Source organism: Amphibalanus amphitrite, unplaced genomic scaffold, assembly GCF_019059575.1.
Source record: "Amphibalanus amphitrite isolate SeventyFive unplaced genomic scaffold, NRLGWU_Aamphi_draft 000014F_arrow, whole genome shotgun sequence".
NCBI classification, from domain to species: domain Eukaryota; kingdom Metazoa; phylum Arthropoda; class Thecostraca; order Balanomorpha; family Balanidae; genus Amphibalanus; species Amphibalanus amphitrite.
This window is the reverse complement of record NW_024881510.1, coordinates 1,785,296-1,808,194: the sequence shown is the minus strand read 5'-3', so window position 1 is coordinate 1,808,194 and position 22,899 is coordinate 1,785,296. Positions and strand designations below refer to the sequence as shown.

The following is a 22,899-nucleotide window of genomic DNA, read 5'->3' as shown; positions in this document are numbered from 1 at the left end:
AAAGCGATGCCGTTCACATCAAAGTGCTATGGCGGCTCGATAGATGGCACTACTGGTAACGCCCGAATCTATACTGTGCCGCAATACCGAATTGAAGACTCTTTGACACTTTTCCTGTGGCCGCAATTCATGTTGTTTTGCCTTCTTTTAGTGTATTTGAACACGGCCATAATTTTTCTCTGCGGTTCTTTGCTATCATTCTGCTTTATGAATAGTACTTTATGGATAATTTTCATTTTTTATTTTGTGATGAACCATTAACAGAATTTAGTAACGGCGATCCTCATGTTCGAGCTGGCGCACTTCATGCGAAAGCAGCGCATTTATTTAACATCCAAGCCCAGCCCAAAGCCCTGCCCATGAGGGAATCAATGTTTTTTAAAGATAGATTTGATAGAAAGTGAACATTTAAATCTTTTCAAAATTCAAATCCATTAAGAGCCAGAGAGATAGGTACGCCATTGCCAGCGAGGGCAGGTTAAAACAAGGTAATCTTGACTACACATGACATAGGTAGGTACCTAACCTACCTCACCTTGACCTACTGGTTAGTTTGGTATTTGATTGGTTATTTTTGGCTTCAAGTCATAAATGAAACGACCATTAGATAGTGTTTTCAGCGGAAGTTACTGGCAAATTAATTGGCTGACGAGCAGCCAATTCCCATCCCTGCCACTGCAACTGGTGGCCGGCTTCTTGGCATTTTTCAGCAAGGGAAAAGTAAGGAATGAGCTGGAACAAAAATGAAATGGCAGCCTAGGGTAATCATTGAGCCTTTAAAGCTCCTGGTTTGTGATAGGCCCAGCTCAAGCTACAAAACTGCTATATCAGTTCAAAAACTGTTATAAGTGGTATGTTTTCTTAAATTGAAATTGTGATTTGTGGATGCAGGAGGAATCAGTGTTGAGCATAGAAATGAAGATGTGATAAAAGTGTACAAAGCTCTAACTTCTAAGTAGGTATTGGTACTGTTCTGAGTTTTGTTGAGTTTGATATGTTGAATAGGTAGCTGTAGGCCCAGGTTCCTGCCAAGAAGATCTTGTTGCATCACTTGCATGATGCCATATGTGTAGTGACCCAGACCCTCTACTTCCAAGCAGCGCGTGGACTTTTTGCAGTTAGTTTTAGCTGATCAAGCTAATTTTTACAGTGTTTTCTCATCTTTCCAGACTGGTCTCTCCTGAGCAGCGGCGATGGCGCTGCGCTGCCTGCTGCTGCGCCCGTCCTGCCACCTGTCGGCGGCGGCGCGAGTCGCGGCTGTTGGCGCCGGCGGTGACCGGCCGGTGGCGCGCCATTTCTCCGTGTCGGCGCGACGGGACGGCGTCGCCGAGGTGCTGCAGAGCGTCGCCTCCTCACGGCCCGTGCTAGCCGTCCAGGAGGGCATCGTCAGCCTGCATGACGTCAGCGGCCTGCCCTGGTGGGCCACCGTGCTGGTGACGACGGTGGCGGCGCGCGGCCTGGTCACCCTACCGCTTGGGCTCTACCAGGTGGGCGGTTGGGCGGTGTACCTGACGGACAGTGCTCAGGATGTAGCGCAGAGCCGACAGGTGTTACTCTTGTGGCCGTTGTGGGTCGTAAAAGGGAACTAGGGGTGTTATCGGGGGTCAAGTAACTCTGCGTATTGGAGAGGTACCTATGACTGTTTTATAAGCCAAGTCCAAATCATAATCATAAGCCGTAATCGCCACGCCATATGTGGAAGGCTTTTGGTGTCAATACATACATACATACATATTTTCTACAAATTAATGGACCGATTGACAGAGCCAATGACCACGCTAAGCAGATCTTATCGCGAAAGCCCCGACCCCTACGGTCCGATCGGGCGAATTCTGATAATCGGTATAGTTATGATCGGGAACATCAATATCAAGTGTATGCATAGTGTAGATCCGTACAATATTTGGGATTTCTCTGAGTGTACAATTTCTTGGTCGTTTATATTTGTCTCAAGTCCGTGGCAATCTTTCAGAGTTACATCCTGGCCAAGTTTGAGAACCTGCGGCCGGAGATGGATGCCGTAGTTGTGGAAATCAAAAAAGAGATGTCTGTCGCTGTTCGGAAGTACCAGTGGGATCAGAAGCGTGCCAAACGCGTCTTCAACAAGGCCGTAAGTGAATAGTATGCGTCGGGGTGTCAGGGTCTAATCACTAATGTGTGTCAGAGGGCGGTGTCCGTTGTCGGGATGTAGGGGGACGGCCGGGTGTCCCAACTCAACCTTGTGTCTGCTTCCTCCTCCCTCATAAAAAGTTCATCCACAATCCACATGCATGCTTCTCTCCCCAGCCCCTCCCATCCACTGTGTCCCCCTCCCTCCCCTCCGTCCGTCTTTAATTCTTCTACCCCGATCCGTTCCCACTCCCAGTCCGTCAGTCTCACCCATCCCTGAAGTTGAAGTTGAAGTGCTTCCGGCCCTTGGCTGGAAGCCATACGGGGGGACGCCTCACAGGCGGCCCAGCCGCCTCAGGAGCTCCACCAGCTTCGTCGGTTCTCCCAGTGCTTCCTTTATCTCCGGCTCGTCCTCTCCGAATATCCTTCGTCTCGCATCTGCCCGGGCGGGGCAGTCGGTCAGGAGGTGAGTTAGTGTCTCATCCTCCAGCCCGCACTCCGGGCAGGTGGGGTCATCTTCCAGGCCAATTCGGTGTCGATACTCCCGCAGCATCAGTGAGTGGCCGGTACGGAGTCTCGCGACCTCCACGCACTCCCGGCGGGAGAGTCCCAGGCGCTCAGCCGTAGGGGGGCGGCGCACTCCGTTCTGCAGGGCGTAGCGGGTCGGTTGCAGCCGCTGTTCCCACTCCCGGTGGGCGTGCCTCCTCAGCCTGGCTTTTGCTGACGGGAGGTCTATCGGCACGTCATGCTGCTCCAGGTTGGCGGCTTCCCGTGCGATCTCGTCGGCCAGCTCGTTGCCGGGGAGCCCGGCGTGGCCGGGAACCCACTGCAGGGACGTGTGCGTCCCGCGGTCGGCTAGGTCCAGCAGCCTGCCAGACTCTGTCCGCCAGGACATCCGTCTGCGCCGCCGGGCCCTCCGCGAGGCGACGCAGGGCCGACTGGGAGTCGGTGCATATTCGTACCTCCCGCGGAGCAGGGCCCTCCGCGCCCCTCAGGAGGGACGCGAGGGCAGAGTCGAGCGCCGTTAGCTCCGCGCGGTAGCTGGAGGTCCAGCGGCCTGCAGGGGTCCGGAATCGGATCCTCTCCAGCTCTGTCGCCCCCCGGAAGACAACGGCTCCCGCCCCGCCATTTTCGACACCGTCTGTGGCCGATCCGTCTGTGAATACGGTGTAGTCGGCTGGCGGGAGTCCCGCCAGGGTCTCTTGTGCCGCCTCCAGCCGCTTGTCCGGTGGGTCCGTTCTCTTTGTCGGTCTCGCGACAGCACTGCTGATGGTGACGCCTCCCGCGGCACTCTCCCACGGCGGCGTCCGTGGGACCACCAGCACCGGCTCCCGCGGGAGGTCTCCCAGACCAGCGTCCGAGGACGTACTGAGTCCCGTGTCGGCCCAGCCTCGATCTCGGTGGAGCCGCTGTCTGGGCCTCGTCGCTGTCAGCACCGGCTGCAGGGGATCCCCCGGGAGGTCCCTCAGGTGCCGCTGGGTCGCCGCGGCCGTCAGCTGCCTCCGCCGTATCGCGAACGGCATCACGTCCGCCTCGCGCTCCAGCGCTGGCGCCGGGGTGGACCTGAGGCAGCCGGTGATGATCCGGCATGCCTGGCGCTGGGCGACCTCCAACTGCTCCAGCGTAGTGGGGGCCACTCCTGACATCCAGCCCGCTGCAGCGTAGTCCGCGCACGCCCTGATGTAAGCCAGGTAGAGCGTCCTCAGGTCCGTGGTGCTCGCGCCCCAGGCTTTACCTCCAACTGCTCTCAGGGCGTTGCACCTTCTGACCATCCTGGCCTTGAGGCTGGCCACATGCTGTCTGAAGGATAGAAAGGGGTTCGACGACGGCCGCCTCCGGTCCCGAGAGGGGACCAGGTGGACCCCGGACGGCTGCCGGCTGTCTCGGCGGCTGGCGGCCACCAAACGGCCGTCCTTCCTCACCGGAGCCGCACGACGGCGGCGACACCACCCATCCCTCGTCTCCGTCCCTCTTCTTCTCCCACCCATCTGCTCCTTCGCTGACCGTCTTACTCACCCCTCTCCCCCTTTGTGTTCCGACAGGTGAAGAAGCAGATGTCTGAGCTGATCGCCCAGCACAACTGCCACCCGCTGAAGGCGGGCCTGGTGCTCTGGTTCCAGTTCCCCTTCTGGATCGGCCTCTCCATGGCACTGAGGAACCTGTCCTGGGCACTGCCCGCCAGGGACGCCGGTAAGGCCACTGTGACCGCTGACGGAGGGCGAGGGAGGTTGGTGGCGGCGGGTCTTGTCGTCTGACGAGGTGTGCTGTGAGTAGCGAATCTGGTCTTGCTAGGGAGGCTGGTGGTTAGGGGCTGGTCTGGCCTGGTCTGATCAGATAACTAGGAGGTTTTTCAATTGATTTCTGCCCCCCCCCCCTATCTGTCCATCGGCTCAGCTGGTCCGTCTGTCGGCCTGCTTGGCCGTCTATTTGTTTGAGCCGTCTGTCTATGCTGGCCGTCTGAAGGCTCCACGTGTTCTAGCTGACCCGTCTCTCCTCTCTTCTTTCAGCGGCTCAGCTGGTCCGTCTGTCCGTTCGTATGTCTGTCTGACCGTCTGACCCGTCTCTCTCCTTCCAGCGGCTCAGCTGGTCCGTCTGTCCGTTCGTATGTCTGTCTGACCGTCGGACCCATCTCTCCGTCCAGCGGCTCAGCTGGGTCGTCTTATTGTCTGTCGGTCCGTCGAGTTGACCCGTCTCTCTCCTCTGTCCAGCGGCTCAGCTGGTCCGTCTTCAGCTGGCTGTGGGCGGTGTGTTGTGGTTCCCGAATCTGGCCATGCCGGACCCCACACTCGCACTGCCGGTGCTCTTCGCCGTCTGTAACCTGTGTGCCATCGAGGTGAGAAGGGAGATAGAGGGAGGGAAGGAGAGAGAGGGGGAATGGAGATTCTACGTGGGTCACGCGTCGCGCGATGAGGAGTAATCTCGTCGCTGTTTTTTTTTTTTTTTTTTTTGCAGCCGTGATGCAGATTGAAGGGGTTTCCTTTTAGTGCAACTTGCTGGCATTGGACCGATGTCCTTTACGCTACTTGTCATTTTTCACGCTTGTTTCAAGAGTGGCTGTTAGTTTCTTGAGTGTCGATATTTGATGCCAAGCCATGCTCTCTGGACGCCTTCTAAGCCAGCTCGGGAGTTTCCTGCTCCCGTCCGCTGACCTTTAGTGACCGCCCATGACCTCTGACCTGACGCCGTTTGTCCGCCCCCAGGTGGGTGTGCTCAGTCGGGTCCAGCGGGGCACGCGGCTACAGCGCTGGATGACCAACTTGGCGCGCGGCGTGACCGTCATTGTGGTACCTGTGGCCGCCCAGCTGCCCTCGGTAGGTCACTGTCTAGCGTCTAGTTCGGTGGGTTGGGACGCTGGCTGCCTTGCGTCTATCTCTGTGGGTCAGAGCAGTTACTCATGAGGTCGGCTTGCCAAAAATTGTCTGTTCTTTTTTCTCTTCACTTGTATTGTCTTGATGCCCAGTCCAGTCGTTTAGACCAATTCTATCTTGTTCAGAAGGGTTAGCAAGCCCAGCGTGACTCTGTACGTTTCTGCGAGTTGCGACCTCATGGAACCGTACGGATCATCGTGTGAAGCAGAGTGAACATGTGTAACCCTGAACTGCCCTGAACGGCCCTGTGTGACCCTGAGTGACCAGCGTCCCCTCCGTGCTGCCGTCAGGCGGTCGTGTTCTACTGGACCATCTCGTCGTTCTGCGGGCTGCTCTCCAACCTGGCCCTCATGTCGCCCTCACTGCGGCGGGCGGCCGGCGTGCCGCTCTCACCCAGTCAGCAGCAGCACCCCTACCGGCAGCTGTACGAAAACACGCTGCGCAGAATCGGCAGAAGATGACGCTAGTGTCGCTGTAGTTGTGAGGGTAAGACTGAGGCGTGATAAATGATATATGCAGTGTGGTGTGTGGGATGAATGGGCATCTTTTTTGTGTGTTTGACAAATATAAATGTGTATTTATGCAAACAACTTCTTGCCGTTGCAGCCCTAAAAGAGTAGGTGCAATGTCTGATGAACGCAGTACAAATAAAAATGCAACCATAAATGAAATGGCAGCGTCAGCGCGCTTTGATGGTGCAGCTCCCTCTAGGATTTAGTTGGCGTCCGTCTTATTCTAGTGTTCCTTGGTCGTGTTTGTAATCTGGGCTCAACAGTCAATGGAACTCAGCATCTTGCAGAAAGACCTAGTGGTGTATTAGCTCTTATGATGACTGTTAGCGCGTCCGGCCCGGAGACCTGTCCCTCGGGATGAGCTGAGTGGCGGGCAGCAGTAGTGCCACGTCACAACCTATACTCGCTGCTCATCCTCTTCCTACTGTCGGTCCGACGGAGAAACGTACGATTGGTCAAGCCGGGTCTGTGAACGCGATGTCGTGCGGGCGCTGCCTTTGCAGTTGACGGGTTAAAGAACATTCATCCGTTATTTTCGTTGTTGAGTCTCCTACGTGTTGATACCGGATAGGTCGCCCAGCCACCACCCACGTCTGAAAAGGTTCCGACAAACATCACACGCAGTGTATTTAAATATAACATTAAAACATCAGCGCGCATTGCACTCTCATCAAAGCCATCAAAACAGCAGAACACCCATTGTGAAGCCAAACACATGCAAAGCCGATAGGATGCTGGGATGGAGATTGCCAAAGTTCTCAGCTCTGCAAAAGCAAACACTGCGAATCACGATGTTGAAAAGAGATACGTGATTACCTGAGCTCTCAAGCGAGCTCATGGCGGCTAATAAGATAGAAATTCTCGAAACCTGGTAAAAGCGGACTTGTCCAAAGCAAAACACAAAGTATTTGAGACGAGGTTTGAGATGCATGCGCAGGTCAGGCGAGCTCGGCCCTCATCATCTCAAAACTCGATGGTCAAGTAAGCAGATGGCTGCAACAATCGTCAGCTGTTTGAATACATTCGTATGGATTTATAACGATCACAGTGAACAGAACCCAGTGGTGGTCGAAACCAAAACGGTTTTGTCCAAAGTTTTTTTTTTAACTGATGGGGCGTTCCACGACAAATCGACAAGTGCCCTGCACCCTCATGTTTTATTTTTTGCTTAAAATTGGTCTAATGGGTTGTGATGGGCGGGGAAGCCAGCTGTGGCAAGGATTTTTTTCTTCGAACAACGGTTTCCGAGATATAGCCTCGGGCAATTCTTGGAGTTCGCGCTGCAGCCCTATGTTTGGCGGCCTATAACTCAGAAACTATTGTTTTTTTACGATAAAAACTTCATATGGTTCAACTCACAATCAACCAACAAACATTTTGGCTATCTCGGATTCTCAATTTTTGAAAATTTTGATCACGTGACCTTTTGTCCTATTTTTCGAAGAGTGACCTTGATATTTTCCCCACTGAAAGTTGCAATTTTGTCTGATGACGATTAAAGCCTTATCAATTTTCATTCATATGCGATAGTAAAAAAAGTGGTTATCGCCCTGCGTTGACCTCAGGTCAGGTCATTTTTATGATCTGTCCATTATTACGAGCGGGAGCGACAGCGAGATCTCGAGAATAAAGCAAGATAGCGACAAGCGGTAAACGGTAAAGGGTACACACGGATAAGGTCTATAATTTTTACTGAGGTCATTTTCAGGTCAGGTCAAAGATGACGTCACAGGAGCTAAAAGGAAGTCAAAATAGCGGCACTATGCATAATATGAAGTTTTTCTCGAATAACTTTCAAGGTATCCCAGCTAGGAACAAACTAATAGCACCATCGTGATCCTCTCGTCGATCCGCATCGAAACATATGTATGTTGACCTCGAAAGGTCGAAAGGTCAAAAGTTGATCTTAGGTCACGTGATCTAAGGTCAACTTTTGACCTTTCGACCTTTCGAGGTCAACATACATATGTTTCGATGCGGATCGACGAGAGGATCACGATGGTGCTATTAGTTTGTTCGTAGCTGGGATTCCTTGAAAGTTATTCGAGAAAAACTTCATATATATGTATAGTGCCGCTATTTTGACTTCCTTTTAGCTCCTGTGACGTCATCGTTGACCTGACCTGAAAATGACCTTTGTAAAAATTATAGACCTTATCCGTGTGTACCCTTAACCGTTTACCGCTTGTCGCTATCTTGCTTTATTCTCGAGATCTCGCTGTCGCTCCCGCTCGTAATAATGGACAGGTCATAAAAATGACCTGACCTGAGGTCAACGCAGGGCGATAACCACTTTTTTTATTATCGCATATGAATGACAATCGATAAGGCTTTAATCGTCATCAAACAAAATTGCAACTTTCAGTGGGGAAAATATCAAGGTCACTCTTCGAAAAATAGGACAAAAGGTCACGTGATCAAAATTTTCAAAAATTGAAAATCCGAGATAGCCAAAATGTTTGTTGGTTGATAATGAGTTGAACCATATAAAGTTTTTATCGTAAAAAACCAATAGCTTCTGAGTTATAGGCCGCCAAACATAGGGCTGCAGCGTGAACTCCAGGAATTGCCTGAGGCTATATCTCGGAAACCGTTGTTCGAAGAAAAAAATCCTTGCCACAGCTGGCTTCCCCGCCCATCACAACCCCTTACACCAGTTTTCAACGAAGAATAAAATATGAGGGTGCAAATTTAACTTTTTATTTGTCGATTTGTCGTGGAACGCCCCTGATAACCCAATCTTCTCCACGTCCGATATTGGACATTCGTAGCTCATATTGTTTTCTAATTCAAACAAACTCCCCAAGTCCCCAAAACGTTACGAGGAAGATCTAGCATTTCATCATGGAATGAAGGCTTGCAAAAAAAAACTGGTGTCCCGACCTTTATCGAGCAATATTCCACCTCACCAACATCAACCCCAAATTGGCATACAATGACGAGACAAGCATGAACAATGAACATAAATAACAGCTCGATCACACGAAGGGGTGTCTTCCGGCCGGCGTACCGACACACACGATCACAAGCTGCCTGGCCGAGCGGCCACTTCCCGCCCAACATACACAATATACCCTAGGAAACAGTCGACAGCCCTCCACCGGTCTCGCCGTCTCACACCGGGAGTGTCCGGGACGCCGTGGAGCGCACCGCCGACGAGCACAGTGTCGAGAAGAAGCGCAGGCCGCGCTCTCCGCCGGGGATGTGGCAGGCTACGAACCAGACGAGTGCCACCAGCTGGCAGAGCGCGCACACCACCGTCAGTGCCGTGCTGTGTAGGTGCAGCGAGCAGTAGAGCGTGGCCGCCAGCGACGCCACGTAGACAGAGGTGAATGGCAGCCGCTCCCGCGAGCAGACGTGCTTCAGGTGCGCCCAGGGGCCCCACAGCAGCGAGAAACTGACCGAGCAGACATGGCGCCGGCCCACGTCACACACGGCTCCGGGACAGCGCAACAGGAAATACACAGTCGCTCCAAAATAACTAGATAAATAAGTATGATTCGTTATGCTCAAAACCATATCAACAAAACAGAGTAAACGTAGAAATCATGCTCCAAAAAGAGAATGCAGATAAAAATTCATCGCATAAAAATATACGAATGGTGGGGCTAGAGCACGCCAAATCAAACAGTAGCCCTGATGCGTCAAAGACTAAAAACGCCAACAGCTGTTGAGCTTGGGTGAGCCCCTTTTCACAAAGTCGGTAAAAATAGGTGATGAATTATGTTTCAAGAAATCCACTTTGCAATAAATCATTCCCAAGTCAGCCATTTCGACATTGCAAAACCCCCAATTATTTGTCATGCCCTCCTCTGTCCTCACCTGGACATACAGAAGAAGCTCCCGAGCGTGAAAAGGGTGGCAAACTTCCTGGCCTTGAAGGCGATGAAGGGAATGGTGAAACCCGCCACGGTGAAGCAGATTGAGCCCAGACACAGGCAGGTCATGAAACCAATCACTCGCTGTTTCCGACTCTGCCGAACAAAGAAAAACACCGCTCAAATGAGAACATAAACAGCAGGAGCACTTCCTTAGGTGCATAAGGCGCACATGAGGCAACAGATAAGAAACACTTCATGGAACACATGGTAGCGTAAGGAAGCACATGAATTAATGAAAGCGAATCCTGGAGAACTTAGAGCCTTTTTCAATTTTTTTTTCATTTTCTAATTACTTTAACCGGTTGGGGGGGGGGGGGCGAAACGCCCCGCCCCCTCTCCTGTTCAGTCGATATCTCCCAAAGTATAGCAGATATCACCACGCAGTGGCGCAGCCAGAACTCTGGCGACGGGGGTGAGAGACGTTCGCGATGGGCCCCCCAGCAAAGTGGGCCCCCCTCAACCAAATGGGGGCCCCTTACCAACAACGAAAGTTCAGATCATTGTCATCATTACCAGTCAAATCGGGGAAAAGGACAAATATCTCTTGATCTGAAGAGGCACGTAAAAAAACAACAGCATATTTATAGAAACACGACCATTCTGCCCATATTTGATGGACAGCGTGCAATTGATGGCCAGCGGCCACTCAAAGGGTCGGGCTAGGTCAAAAGGCTTTTAAAAAAGCTCAACATCAGTTTTTCGACTGTTACTTTTCATATAGGAGAGGAGGTAGAGTTATGATATTGTCTTGAAGGTGTTAATCATCCATACGGATCGGTTGATGACCATCATGAACTTCTCAAGTAAGGGCATGACCTTGATCTGCGGTCACATTTTAAAGTTGAACTTTTTATGTGAAATTATAGGTAGCTCATTCGATGCATGTTAACAAGAGAATGATGATTAAGTAAATGTCTCATAGTTTCTCTCACCAAAGACCTTGCAAAAATTCTTAGCAAAACTGTTTTGGTAAAATGCGACTATTTAGATGGTTTTGCCGGTTTTACCCTCTGCTCTGTTGCCAAACCATTGACATGAGGCATTGAGGTCAAATCTTAAAAGCGAAAGCGTTTTGAAAGGCCTATCGAATGAGTTGTTCCGCAAAGCTCTAGCTCTTTGGTTCACGAGTTATACGGTTATTTGTGAAAAATATAAAGAAAAATTCGTCGTAATCTTGTCTTTGTGTTAATCATAATTTTATCATAATTTCATCTTCAATGATCTCAGCGATGACCTAATCGAAAAATGACCTCTACGATTCTGAAGCATCCTATAGCTATCCGTTGCTTTGCTCGTCTTTCTAGCCGTCTTAAATTATGATCGGGTTTGGCCGATGCGCCCCTCCCCCCCCCCCCCATGGCTGATTGCACGAGTTAGAGATCGATCCCTATCGAACCCACTTTCAGCGCGCTATAGCTTTTTATGTCCTCGAGTGTCGAAATAGGCGAAACTTTTCCTTCGATGAACATGATGACGTGTGCTTTGGTCTGAACTGCAATATGACTGAAGCAATTTCTCCATGATTTTCGACGCTCTTGAGAAAGCCGCCTACCGCCGCACTTGTCGCTACGTGACCCTGGAGTCAGGTTAGAAGGGGATATTCAAACACCCCTCAGGGGCGTAAAACTGGAAAGCTTGGGGCCCTGCTCTGCGGGTCGCGGTCGAGCTAGGCTAGAGCCAGTTAGGGTTATTTACAAGCCCACGTAAAGCCCTCAAGAATCTGCATAGAGCACAGGCCTTCCAAGACTTCGGGGTTTAGATATCGACAATCTACATGGTCTTTTGAGGCCTGCGTGGTGGCTATCAGAGGTCGGTGGGCCCCTCAAAAGCCGGCGCAGGAGCCTCAGGTGTCAGTTTGGAGCCATCATGGACCGGTGTGGGGTCCTGATAAATACCTAGGCGTCAAAGCCCTAGACGTCGGGGTGGGGCCGGGCGGCGAGGCAGGCACAGGCATGAGGAGAAGATTTTCAGATGTCGGCTTGGCAGGGCCCTGCATGGCTTTCTCAGAGGCTGACATATCGTACTGCGGGACCTCCATCATAAGCGGCGGAACGGGGAGGGCACCGGGGCACCGTGCCCCCCTTTGATTTTGGCATTTTAACATTAGCCCCATGGGCGTTGCATGGAAAGAATGGGACCAAAAGTCGGCAGTGCCCCCCCCCCCCCTAATTGAAGGTGTTCAGACGCTTCTGACCTCCATGAGCCTCAAAAACCTCTATGGGCCCCCTCACGCTTGGGGTAGGCTTCCTGATGGGCCCATTAGACATGAACTGGGCCATCAATATACATGTGGTGAGTTGACCTATATCAAACATGATATCGGCTCAACCAGGATTGGGATAGGCCCTCTCAGACCCAGACCAGGCACGGAGTACGGACCCTCCCACACATAGGATGATCCTTTCATTCCTGGGATGTCTTCTCAGGCCTGAACTGGCCCTCTCAGACCTGAAATGGGCCCTTCTCAGGCCTGAAGTAGACTCTCAGGCCTCAAATAGGTCCTCTAGGGCCTGAAATGGGCCCTCTCAGGCCTGACATTAGCCCTCTCAGACCTCAAATGGGCCCCTCTCAGGCCTCAGCTAGGTCCTCTAGGGCCTGAAATGGGCCCTCTCAGGCCTGACATTAGCCCTCTCAGACCTGAAATTGGCCCTCTCAGACCTGAAATGGGCCCCGTCAGCCCGGAAATGGTCCCTATCAGGTCGAAAAAGGCCCCCCTCATACCGTAAGTGGGCCCTCTCAGGTCTGAAATGGTGCCTCTTATGCCTGAAATGGGCCCCTCTCAGCCCTCAAACGGGCCCTCTCTGGCCTCAAACGGGCCCTCTCTGGCCTCAAACGGGCCCTCTCTAGCCTCAAACAGGCCCTCTAGGGCATGAAATGGGCCCTCTCAAGCTTGAAATGGCCCCCTCAGGCCTGAAATGGGCCCCTCTCAGGCCTGAAATGGGCCCTATCAGGCCTCAAACATGCCCTCTAGGGCCTGAAATGGACCCCTTCAGGCCTAAAATGGGCCCTCACAGCATCAAATGGGCCCTCTCAGGCCTGAAATGGGCCCCTCTCTGGCCTCAAATAGGTCCTCTAGGGCCTGAAATGGGCCTTCTCAGGCCTGACATTAGCCCTCTCAGACCTGAAATGGGCCCCTCTCAGGCCTCAAATAGGTCCTCTAGGGCCTGAAATGGGCCCTCTCAGGCCTGACATTAGCCCTCTCAGACCTGAAATGGGCCCCCTCAGCCCGGAAATGTCGAAAAAGGGCCCCCTCATACCGTAACTGGGCCCTCTCAGGTCTGAAATGGTGCCTGAAATGGGCCCCTCTCAGCCCCCAAACTGGCCCTCTCTGGCCTCAAACGGACCCTCTTTAGCCCCAAACAGGCCCTCTAGGGCATGAAATGGGCCTTCTCAAGCTTGAAATGGGCCCCCTCAGGCCTGAAATGGGCCCCTCTCAGGCCTGAAATGGGCCCTATCAGGCCTCAAACATGCCCTCTAGGGCCTGAAATGGACCCCTTCAGGCCTGAAATGGGCCCTCACAGGCATCAACTGGGCCCTCTCAGGCCTGAAATGGGCCCCTCTCAGGCCTCAAACAGGCCCTCTAGGGCCTGAAATGGGCCCTCTCAAGCTTCAAATGGCCCCTTCAGGCCTGAAATGGGCCCTCACAGACCTCAACTGGGCGCTCTCAGGCCTGAACTGGCCCTCTCATGCCATCGAACGGGCCCTCCTAGGCCTTGGATTAGTTCAATCGGGTCTTGGATGTACCCTCTTAAATCATAAAATGGGACTATAAATCCTAAAGGGGGGGGGGCTATCAGGCCTGAAAACTGTTTTTCAGTCCTATGACGGACCTTGACATTATGATAAAAAAGTGTCAGGCTGCATAACGTTACAGTTCGAATTGACGGTGGGCCCCCAGGATAAGACACGGGGGTGAGATCTCACCCCTTTCACCCCCCCTGGCTGCGCCACTGTCACCACGAAACAATTTCAGGATCCCTCCGGGCATCAATTTTACACCTAGTGACCAAAAATTTCCAGAGGCTATTAACGGTTGGCCGTTAATGACGTTAAGTGACGTCATGTTCTGCCAAGAAGGTTTTGCGGGAAGAGCTGTCACGCCTACAGTTTTGGGGATAGGGGAAAAAATAAAAAGGTGTAGAAATCAGAGGGCTACAGAACTGCTATCTCTGATTTAAAAAAAAAGATCCCCAAACTAAAAAAGTAATTTTTGGGATATCCAAAAAAATCAAAGTTTTGAAAAAAACGAAAACTGGAAAATATGTAATAGAACTATTGATTTGCTCTTCACATGCCAAATTTGAGCTCGATGGCCTCATTTTTGGCAGTTATGGCGAAAAAAAAAAAACTAAAAATTTATTAAGTGAATTTTCAAACTCAATTTTTCGCCGTTATAGACAGGGCCTATTTTAACATGTTAACTGGGGGGGGGGGGGGGGCAAATGCCCCCGCACTCAACAGAATTGCCCCCCCCCCCAGTCGTCGAGATGTGCCCACTATAAAAATGGGCATAAAGGAACACGGTGACAAACATACAACTGTGACTTGTTTTGCAATGGATGTCAAATGAGTCAGTCTGCAAGTAATGACCAGTGGTGGATCCAATGGTGGGTCACATGGGTTATGACCCCCGCCCCCTTTGGCCCGGGGACACCACAGGCCTGCCTGGGGCACCACCGGCCTGTCAGGGGCACCACAGACCTGTTGGGAGCACCATCGACCTAGGAAGAGCACCATAGGTCTGCCAGGGGCACCACAGACCTGCCAGAGGCCCCACCGGCCTCGCAGGGGCGCCACCTTGGGCCTGTCAGGGATACCACCACAGGCCCGCCAGGGGCACCACAGGCCTGCCAGAGGCACCACAGGCCTAGCAAGGGCACCACGGACCTGTCAGCGACACCACGGGCCTGTCGGGGGCACCTCAAGCTTGTCAGGGCCAAGGGACACCACAGGCCTGTCAGGGGAACCAGAGGCCTAGCAGGGACACCACATGCCTGGCAGGGGCACCACCGGCCTCGCAGGGACATCTTGGGCCTGTAAGTGGCACCACGTGCCTGTCGGGGACACTCCAGGCTTGTCAGGAGCACCACAGTCCTCTCAGGGCCCAGGGGCACCAGCGGCCTAGCAGAGGCACCACCGGCCTAGCAGGGACACCAACGGCCTCGCAAGGGCATCATGGGCCTGTCAGGGGCACCACGGGCCTGTCGTTGGAACTTCAGGCTTGTCAGGGGCACCCACAGTTCTTTCAGATGCACCGGCGCGGCGGCCTAGCACCATGGCACCATGTTTGGCCGGGATCGCGATTCGGCGTATGTCGCCTCGCATTAGCCGCTCGTTTGCAGTCTTTTCGTGGTTTCAAACGTTCAAACATGGGATATGATGTTGCTCCCATGCATTAGGGTGGGTGTCAAGGTCACCGGAAGGTCAGGTCAGGTCATTTACCTTTGATGACCTCGGTTCACATTTTCGAGTTCTGTAAGATTCTAGGCTAGTTTTTGGAGCTAAATTCGAATTTAGCAACCATTTGACCGTTTGCGAAGTAGTTTTGGTGCCTTCGTAACATGTTACGAGGCTGTCAGAGGCGGTTGCCACCTACTACGAACACCCGGCAAAACCCTTACTGGTTGACCTGACCTGACCTGACCCGACCTGGCCTAAATGCATGAAGACATCATCTATAATCATAACTAACATGATATTCGTGATCATCACCCCGAAAAAACATAGCAGCCACCCTTTACGATGCTCTAACAGGTCTCGATTTTCCCGACTTTTGGGTCATTGACCTGACCTGGAAGGTCAAGTGATGACGACCTAGGACCTTAACACTCGCCGGCACAGGCCATTTTGCGTCCTTCGACGGCGGGGGGTTGGTACGTCCCCCCTCGCGCTTGGCCCCTGATCGAGCTAGAGCTTCGCGGAAAAAACGAGCGTGCTGCCCGTCACGAGAGGAAGCCGATGATATCTAATTTTAATGTTCTAGGTCATCGGGTGACCTTCCAGGTCAGGTCAATGACCCGAAAATCGGGACCTGTTAGAACGTCGTAAAGTGTGGCTGCTATGGGGTTTTTCGGGGTGCTGATCCGAATGATATCATGTGAGTTTTGATCACAGATGATGTCTTCATGCATTTAGTCCAGGTCGGGTCAGGTCAGGTCAGGTCAACCAGTAGGGGTCCTGCCGGGTATTCCTAGTAGGTGTCAACCGCCTCTGACAGCTTCGTAACATGTTATAAAGGCACTAAAACTAGGCTTCGTAAATGTTCATCGGGTTGCTAAATTCGAATTCAGCTCCAAAAACTGGCCTAGAAACATGTAAAACTCGAAAAAGTGAACCGAGGTCATCAAAGGTCACTGACCTGACCTGACCTTCAGGTGACCTTGACATCCACCCTAATGCATGGGAGCGACATCAAATCACATGTTTGAACGTTTGAAAGCACGAAAAGCTTGCAAAAGCGCGGCTAATGCGAGTCGACATACGCCGAATCGTTATTCCGGCCAAACATGGTCTCGGAAAGTAGGTCACAGGTCAAAGGTCAGTTGGGTCAGGGTCATGAAATTTTCAGGGTAGGTGTAAAATTGATAAATGCGAGGGTACTGAAAGTTTCGTTGCAATCGGCAGCTTTTTACGCGAGTTATTCGCGAAAAAACCTTAGGGGGGTTGCATCAACCCCCCCCCCCCCCGTGTCGGCGAGGGTCGGCGAGGGTTAAAATTGGGTATCATCGGCTTCCTGTCATCACGGGCAACACGGTCGTTTTTTCCACGAAGCTCTAGCTCGAGCAGGGTCGAAACGGCAAGGGGGAAGGTCCAACGGACCCCCCCCCCCCCATATACGTTCGCAGCTGGAAAATACCAATACGGGCGAGGGTTGATGGATTATTAGAGACAATTTTCCAGGTTGCCCCCCCAGTCAAATTCCCTTAAAATAGGCTCTGGTTATAGAACACGCAAGGTAAAAAGAAGATCAGCATTGGATTCCCCGTGACGAGCTGCATCGAATAGATGCCTTTTTCTGTAAAATATCAACTTTGAAATGTGATCTTTTTTTACCTGACCTTGACTTGACCTGACCTCCATAAGAACGAAACCTAAAACGTCCCTAATGGTCGTCTAACCTGCATCATTGAATTTCAAATGTAAAATTGCCCATAAACGACGCATTACACGACCCCAATATAGTTGGGTCCATATTGTGACCCGTTGTGACCTGACCTCTGTGACCTGACCTGGCATCAGTGACCTCCTAAGCAACATATGTATTAGGCGACCAACGCTGCATCGATGATTACATGCCTTTTATTCGATGTTACAACGGATTCCTTAGAAGGCCCGTAATCGGTGAAAAATGCGATTTTTGACCTGACCTGTGACGTCATCGGTTGCACCTAGATCAACAAAAGTTGGTCACAACATAGCTCCCCGGTGGCGCTATTAAACGCCGCTTGAATTTTCCAAATCGGTCGGTAACTTTCCGAGATCTTAGAGGGGCGACCCACCACCCCCCCCCCCCCCCCCAACGGGTAGTAGGGTCCACCAATAGCCCAATGGGGCGCGGGTTAAGCTGAAGTGTGTAACAAAGCTCACCAGGCCTAAGAAGTTGGATGTGTCACTGCCAAACCAGGAAGCATTGCTGGATGCCTGGCTTGGATCCTCAAAGTTGTCCTCGTTCTCCATCAGCGGTGCAACTGCCTCGCCACGAGATGAGGACATCCATGTTTTAAGGCCAAATATATTTGCTGTATTTGTCCCAGGAGCAGCAATCGACTTCACATACTCCTTAAGGGAATCCTTACTTGCACCAGAAGGCATTGCAAATCAGTTTTATATCTGAAATAAAAGGCTCATGTAGACATCCAAGCAAATAAATCTCAATCTCTCCATACAATTTCATCATTTTGTGGTTTTAATTGTTAATGCATTAGACTTAGGTAAATGCAGAAACCCTAAATCAAATTATTGACGTAAGTATGTATTGGGAATAAATAACTGTACCTACATCATAAGGCTCAGCTTAGCTATACACACCTTTATTACCCTATAATAATTGCAATTAATTAACAAAACAGAAACAAAAAGGAAAGAATCATCCTTCTTAGCTTTAAGAAGTCACAATTCATCGATACTCAAGAAAATTTTTACACAAAATATTTATAAGTTAGGTACATTCGAACTCCTCGCCTCCGGTCAGGTGAGGTTGCGTTAGATGAGGTTAGGTTAGGTTTGGACATTGCTGTTTATATTGTAAGTTTTTAGGGAAAGCGATCGTATGGATGAACATCTAGGTCGATATATGGTTCGTGACAATACAAATAGGTATTGTCTTATTTTATTTTGGGTCCAGAGTCCTCAAGTCGGAAAACCTGATCAACGACGCCCAACACGGTTTTCGTCCAGGGAGGTCCTGCTCTACTCAGCTGATGCTAACGATAGAAGAATGGAACAGCATGCTTGAGAGCAACCGACCTGTCGACGTCATATACCCAGACCTTCGCCTGGCCAAGGCGCTCAACACAGTCCCACCTAGACGGCTGCTGAGGAAAGTAGAACCTCACGACATCGGAGGCAAGATTCTGAGATGGATCGGCGCATTCTTGAAAGGACGGAAGCAGCGAGTCACTGTTAGAAGCAGCAAGTCAGACTGGGCTCCTGTACCAAGTAGTGTTCCACAGGGTTCAGTCCTTGCTCCACTGCTCTTCACGCTGTACGTGAACGACCTGCCGGAGCCACTACACTGCGGGATAAAGATATTCGCCAACGACAGCAAACCCTACCGACCTATCTACTATCTGTCCGACTCGGCATCCCTGCAGGAGGACCTGAACGCGGCACTTCACTGGGCGGACAGGTGGCAGCTGTCATTCAACCCTGGAAAGTGCAAGGTGCTCCACATTGGCGGAGGCAACCGGTACCACATACCGGATGGGGGAACAACAGTCGCGGAGTCAGAGGTCGAGAGAGACCTTGGCGTTCTCATGGATACCCAGGCCACTACCCAGTACCCAACTCAAATTCCGGAAGCATGCTGCTGCAGCCGTAAGGAAGGCAACACAAGTGATTGCAGTGATTCATCGGTCCTTCCACCTGCTCGACAAATCAACCCTCCCCTTGCTCCTCAAGGCCCTTGTCTGACCCCACCTTGAGTACCGTAAGGTGGGGCTATTTGAGACAGTGGGGCTATTTGAGACAGTGGGGCTATTTGAGACAGTATTTAAAATAGCTATAAAATAAAAACCACTTAAAATGTATGCTTAATTTTTTGCCCAGGCGATTTACTGGCATACTGCTCGATTCCACACCTCCCTGAGCAAAGATATCACACAAAAATCAAACGATCTTCATTTTATATCGAGTTTAAATACTGTCTCAAATAGCCCCACTGTCTCAAATAGCCCCACTTTATGGTACGTAAATCTAGCGTGGGGTCCCTTCAGCCGGGCGGACCAGTGGCTGGTAGAGCGGGTGCAGAGGCGGGCGACCAAGCTGGTTCCCGATCTTCGACACATCTCGTATCGAGAGCGACTGAAAGTGCTGCAGCTTGAACTACCAACGCTGTACTACAGACGGATACGTGGAGATATGATCGCGGTTTATCAGCTGCTCCGCGGTGGACTTGACATGGACCCTCCAGCTTCTTTGAGATGGCAGCCGACAGAACTCCTGCTAAAAGAGGACACCAGTGGAGACTAGCCAAGCTGCGAGCGGTCTCCAGGATTCGGCCCAATGTGTTCTCCATCTGCATCATCGTCTCAAACAGCCTACCACCAGCTCCCAGCGGCCATCGCTTCCGACACCCTGAACTCAATTCAAAAACCAGCTTGGTGCTTACTGGGCACACCTTGCATATGACATCCCTCATGCAGACAAATAGTCTGTGCATGAGGAGCTCGACTAGAAAGGTTTCTAAACGCCTCTGGCCTATCCAAATTCCGTACTTCATAAGTAAGCAAGTACCTAAGCAGTCATAAGAAATTTTTACCCAGCTCATTTATCAGACATGTCATTTTGTCCACAAAATATCCAATTTCCAATTTTTGAAAACTAAAATTGAATAATTAATGTCCATTGTCCATACCTGACGAGGGGTTACACTGCTCCGTTGGTTGGTTACGAGCGAGCGAGCGCAGCGAGCGAAGCGAAGTCTTCAATATAAGGGAAAAATCTCAGTATGAGCGGCCCGGCCCGGCCCGGCCCGGCCTGTAACGCTTTTAAGAGGCTTATATCTCAGCACCCACTGGACCGATTGGCCTGCGGTCTTTTTTTCTGGGTAGCCCCATCCCTTCTACCCTGTAATTGGCTACTTTTGATACATCTCAGTGACTGTCGTGGCACGTGCCACGTGAAAAGTCAAGGGTGTTCAAGCTGTTTTGCAAAAGTAGTGATTTTGAGAGGCTCATATCTCAGTAGCCGCTTGGGCGATTGTCTTATACTTATACTTACTTATACTTATAAATCGCGGAATTTAGAAAGGCCACTTGGCCTTTGGGATCCGGTCTTGTCGAGCTGTTTGTCTGTATTGTGTGATGTTTCAGTCGTATGGGTGAGTCATGTGCATGAAGCGTGCCCAGTGACTGTCGAGCCTGGCCTTGAATGAGTCGACTGAAGGCGCATCAACAACAGTCGATGGCAGCGAATTCCAGTCGTTCACGACTCTAACGCTGAACGCGTTTCGTCTGACTCTGGAGTTGGTCCTGGACTTGGAAAGCTTCCATGTGTGTCCACGGGTCCGGGACGTCGCTGCTCGCGTAAAGAACTTGGACGCATCAACGTCAACTCCCCCGTGGAGCACTTGGTAGACCGTTATCATATCGCCGCGGCGACGACGGTAGTAGAGAGACGGCAGGTTAAGTGTCTGGAGCCTCGCCTCGTAGGGGAGTTCGCGGATGCTGGCGACGAGCTTTGTGGCTCTCCTTTGGACCCTTTCAATCCCCTTCTGGTCCGCTCTGTTGAATGGCCCCCAGACCGCGTTGGCATACTCCAGATGGGGGCGGACCATTGTCCGGAAGAGCAGTGGCAACGTGGTTTCGTCGATGACGCAGAAGGATCGCCGAATGACTGCTAGCATGTGAGAAGCCTTGAAGATGGCGGCCGCCGCTTGCTCTCGGAATTTCAGCTGGTGGTCCATCTGCACCCCCAGATCCTTTTCCACCAAAACTTGTACGAGCTCGGTGCCTCCCATGTGATACCCCTGCCTGTCATATTGGCGACCCAAGTGCAGGGAAACGCATTTCTTGTCTTGCGGTAATTTTTGTAGGGTAGCTGCATCCCTTCTATCAAAGGTCGGATACTCTTGATCTATGTGAGTGACCCCACTGCACGTGCAAAATACAAAAAGAAGAGGTGCCAAATTTGTTCCCATTTCAATAACTCGGTAATTACTGGGGCGATTTCGCTGAAACTTGGCATACAGGTAGGCACCCACCAGGCAATGCATTCCCATGTGTTGTGGTTAGGGTGCTACTGCACGTTGCACGTGCGCACGTGCAGGGGGCACTTCCAGATCTCGAGAACGGCTGGGCCGATTGCGCTCAAATTTGGTACACGGTTGGGGACCGGTTAGTAGGGTGCCGAGCAAAAGTCAGTTTTTGGACCCCGTTTGCACATGCACACATGCAGAATACCGCTTCCAGATCTCAGGAACGGCTGGGCCGATTACGTTCACATTTGGCACACCACTAGCGACCGGTTAGAAAAGTGCTTTGCACAAGCCCATTGGAAGTACCCTCTTGCCCTTCCGCAAGTGCAGGGCTCACTATCTCGCTCGCTCGTTCTTCGCCCAAAAGGTGTTTTACTGGTTAATTGGTTTGGGTTAAGCACTATGTCCAGTGGACCAAGTCCTAACCAGAACTCACACGCTGTTCCAAGGGTCAGGCAGCGGCAATGCCATGTGCATTGCCTGGGAATCGACCTCGGATGGCCAAATCTAGAGACAAGGAACTTACCCCTAGACCAGACCAGAGGGGTGTTCACGGGCACCGCACACTGCTGCGTGCGGTGTGTGCGGTACGTCCAGCAGGCGTGGGGGTAGGGGATGGGTAGGCGGCTCTGACGTCACGGCTGCGTGCGGTGGACGGTCCGCTGTGGCCAGTCCCGACCGGCCACAGCGGTCGCTGTGTGCGGTGACGCAAGGCTGACGTAGGGACGTAGTGGGCGGAGCTTGGAGGCTGTGTGCGGTCCGACCGCACACAGGGTCCATGAACAGCTCTCAGAATGCTCCCCAGACACACTGCTTCGTGAAGATTACATTAATTCATGGCTGAGCAGTTTCAAGAGCTATAGGTACCTACCAAAATTTTTTGTTGTTTTAGTTTTTTGTTTAGTGGTTTAAAAGCCAGTCATGAAGCCTGAAGGTATTGGATCAGGATGCCACGGTATCCCGCAATAAATAACTCAAATCAATCCGTTTCTCATTGAGCTATCAGATAGCAGGAATCTTGATCTGAGGGATTTGGAAATTTGCTATACAAAGATGGTAATTAATTCTCACCACTTCAACTTCGATAACGCACAACCGATACCTACAACACACTACAATAAATCCAATAAATCACAACCAAAGCACAGCACAACAGCACAAATGCAGCCAAACCACAGCTAAACGCACAACAGTACATTTTTGTGTTCATTACTTTTCAGGCATTGCCTAAACTGCTATACATGGAATATGGTTGCTGGCGTTTCTCAGCTCTTATTGGTCGACAGCAAAGCTCGCGTATATTCACCAATGAGAAGCACAGAAATATTAAGCCTCAACGATGCAGGCGAACAGCTTTGAGAGCAGTTTGTAATATTGCGCATTTGCGACATTTAAGGTGAAGACGTCATAGAGTTCAGTGAGACGTCATAAGAATGGTGAGATTGTGCGGCAGTATTTTTATGAAAGTTTCACAACTGTTACAGCCTTCCAAATTCATAGAATTTAGAAGCATTGCATAGAAATCACAAATCCAAAACTGAATTTACCGCCTACTTCATTTCTATCGGGTTTGCTACCCTCGAGATAACCCCCAATGACGTCATTTAGGCTGC

The 22,899-nt window shown here is 51.3% G+C and overlaps 2 protein-coding genes across 10 annotated transcripts; one reads left to right on the top strand and one right to left on the bottom strand.

Moving 5' to 3' along the window:
• The first annotated feature begins 261 nt into the window (after positions 1–261).
• LOC122384939 (cytochrome c oxidase assembly protein COX18, mitochondrial-like) lies at positions 262–6,067 on the top strand. 5 transcript variants are annotated; one of them, XM_043372812.1, is made up of 7 exons: positions 262–453; positions 1,170–1,487; positions 1,973–2,110; positions 4,152–4,299; positions 4,818–4,942; positions 5,310–5,420; positions 5,768–6,067. In XM_043372812.1, exons 2-7 carry the CDS (start codon positions 1,194–1,196, stop codon positions 5,936–5,938), a joined length of 987 nt encoding a protein of 328 aa, XP_043228747.1. In that variant the 5' UTR covers positions 262–453; positions 1,170–1,193; the 3' UTR covers positions 5,939–6,067. The 5 variants fall into 5 exon arrangements, with proteins under 5 accessions (XP_043228747.1, XP_043228729.1, XP_043228720.1 ...); XM_043372794.1 differs by having other exon boundaries at positions 307–513; XM_043372785.1 differs by having other exon boundaries at positions 318–488.
• A 2,858-nt stretch (positions 6,068–8,925) lies between these two features.
• On the bottom strand, positions 8,926–22,456 carry LOC122384904 (protein transport protein SFT2-like). 5 transcript variants are annotated; one of them, XM_043372745.1, is made up of 4 exons: positions 22,438–22,456; positions 17,458–17,700; positions 9,812–9,963; positions 8,926–9,386 (listed from the first exon to the last, which is right to left on the bottom strand). In XM_043372745.1, exons 2-4 carry the CDS (start codon positions 17,680–17,682, stop codon positions 9,104–9,106), a joined length of 660 nt encoding a protein of 219 aa, XP_043228680.1. In that variant the 5' UTR covers positions 17,683–17,700; positions 22,438–22,456; the 3' UTR covers positions 8,926–9,103. The 5 variants fall into 5 exon arrangements, with proteins under 5 accessions (XP_043228680.1, XP_043228671.1, XP_043228649.1 ...); XM_043372736.1 differs by having other exon boundaries at positions 22,358–22,452; XM_043372714.1 differs by lacking the exon at positions 22,438–22,456 and adding an exon at positions 22,380–22,420.
• Between the last annotated feature and the right edge of the window lie 443 nt (positions 22,457–22,899).

Excerpts from the sequence above, each read along its gene's own strand:
- LOC122384939 (XM_043372812.1), top strand. The coding sequence starts at position 1,194 with ATGGCGCTGCGCTGCCTGCTGCTGCGCCCGTCCTGCCACCTGTCGGCG. Across the intron at positions 2,111-4,151 it reads AACGCGTCTTCAACAAGGCC|GTGAAGAAGCAGATGTCTGA; the intron begins GTAAGTGAATAG and ends GTGTTCCGACAG. Across the intron at positions 5,421-5,767 it reads TGGCCGCCCAGCTGCCCTCG|GCGGTCGTGTTCTACTGGAC; the intron begins GTAGGTCACTGT and ends TGCTGCCGTCAG.
- LOC122384904 (XM_043372745.1), bottom strand. The coding sequence starts at position 17,682 with ATGCCTTCTGGTGCAAGTAAGGATTCCCTTAAGGAGTATGTGAAGTCG. Across the intron at positions 9,964-17,457 it reads CATCCAACTTCTTAGGCCTG|AGTCGGAAACAGCGAGTGAT; the intron begins GTGAGCTTTGTT and ends TTTGTTCGGCAG. Across the intron at positions 9,387-9,811 it reads AGCTTCTTCTGTATGTCCAG|TTTCTCGCTGCTGTGGGGCC; the intron begins GTGAGGACAGAG and ends CTGCTCGGTCAG.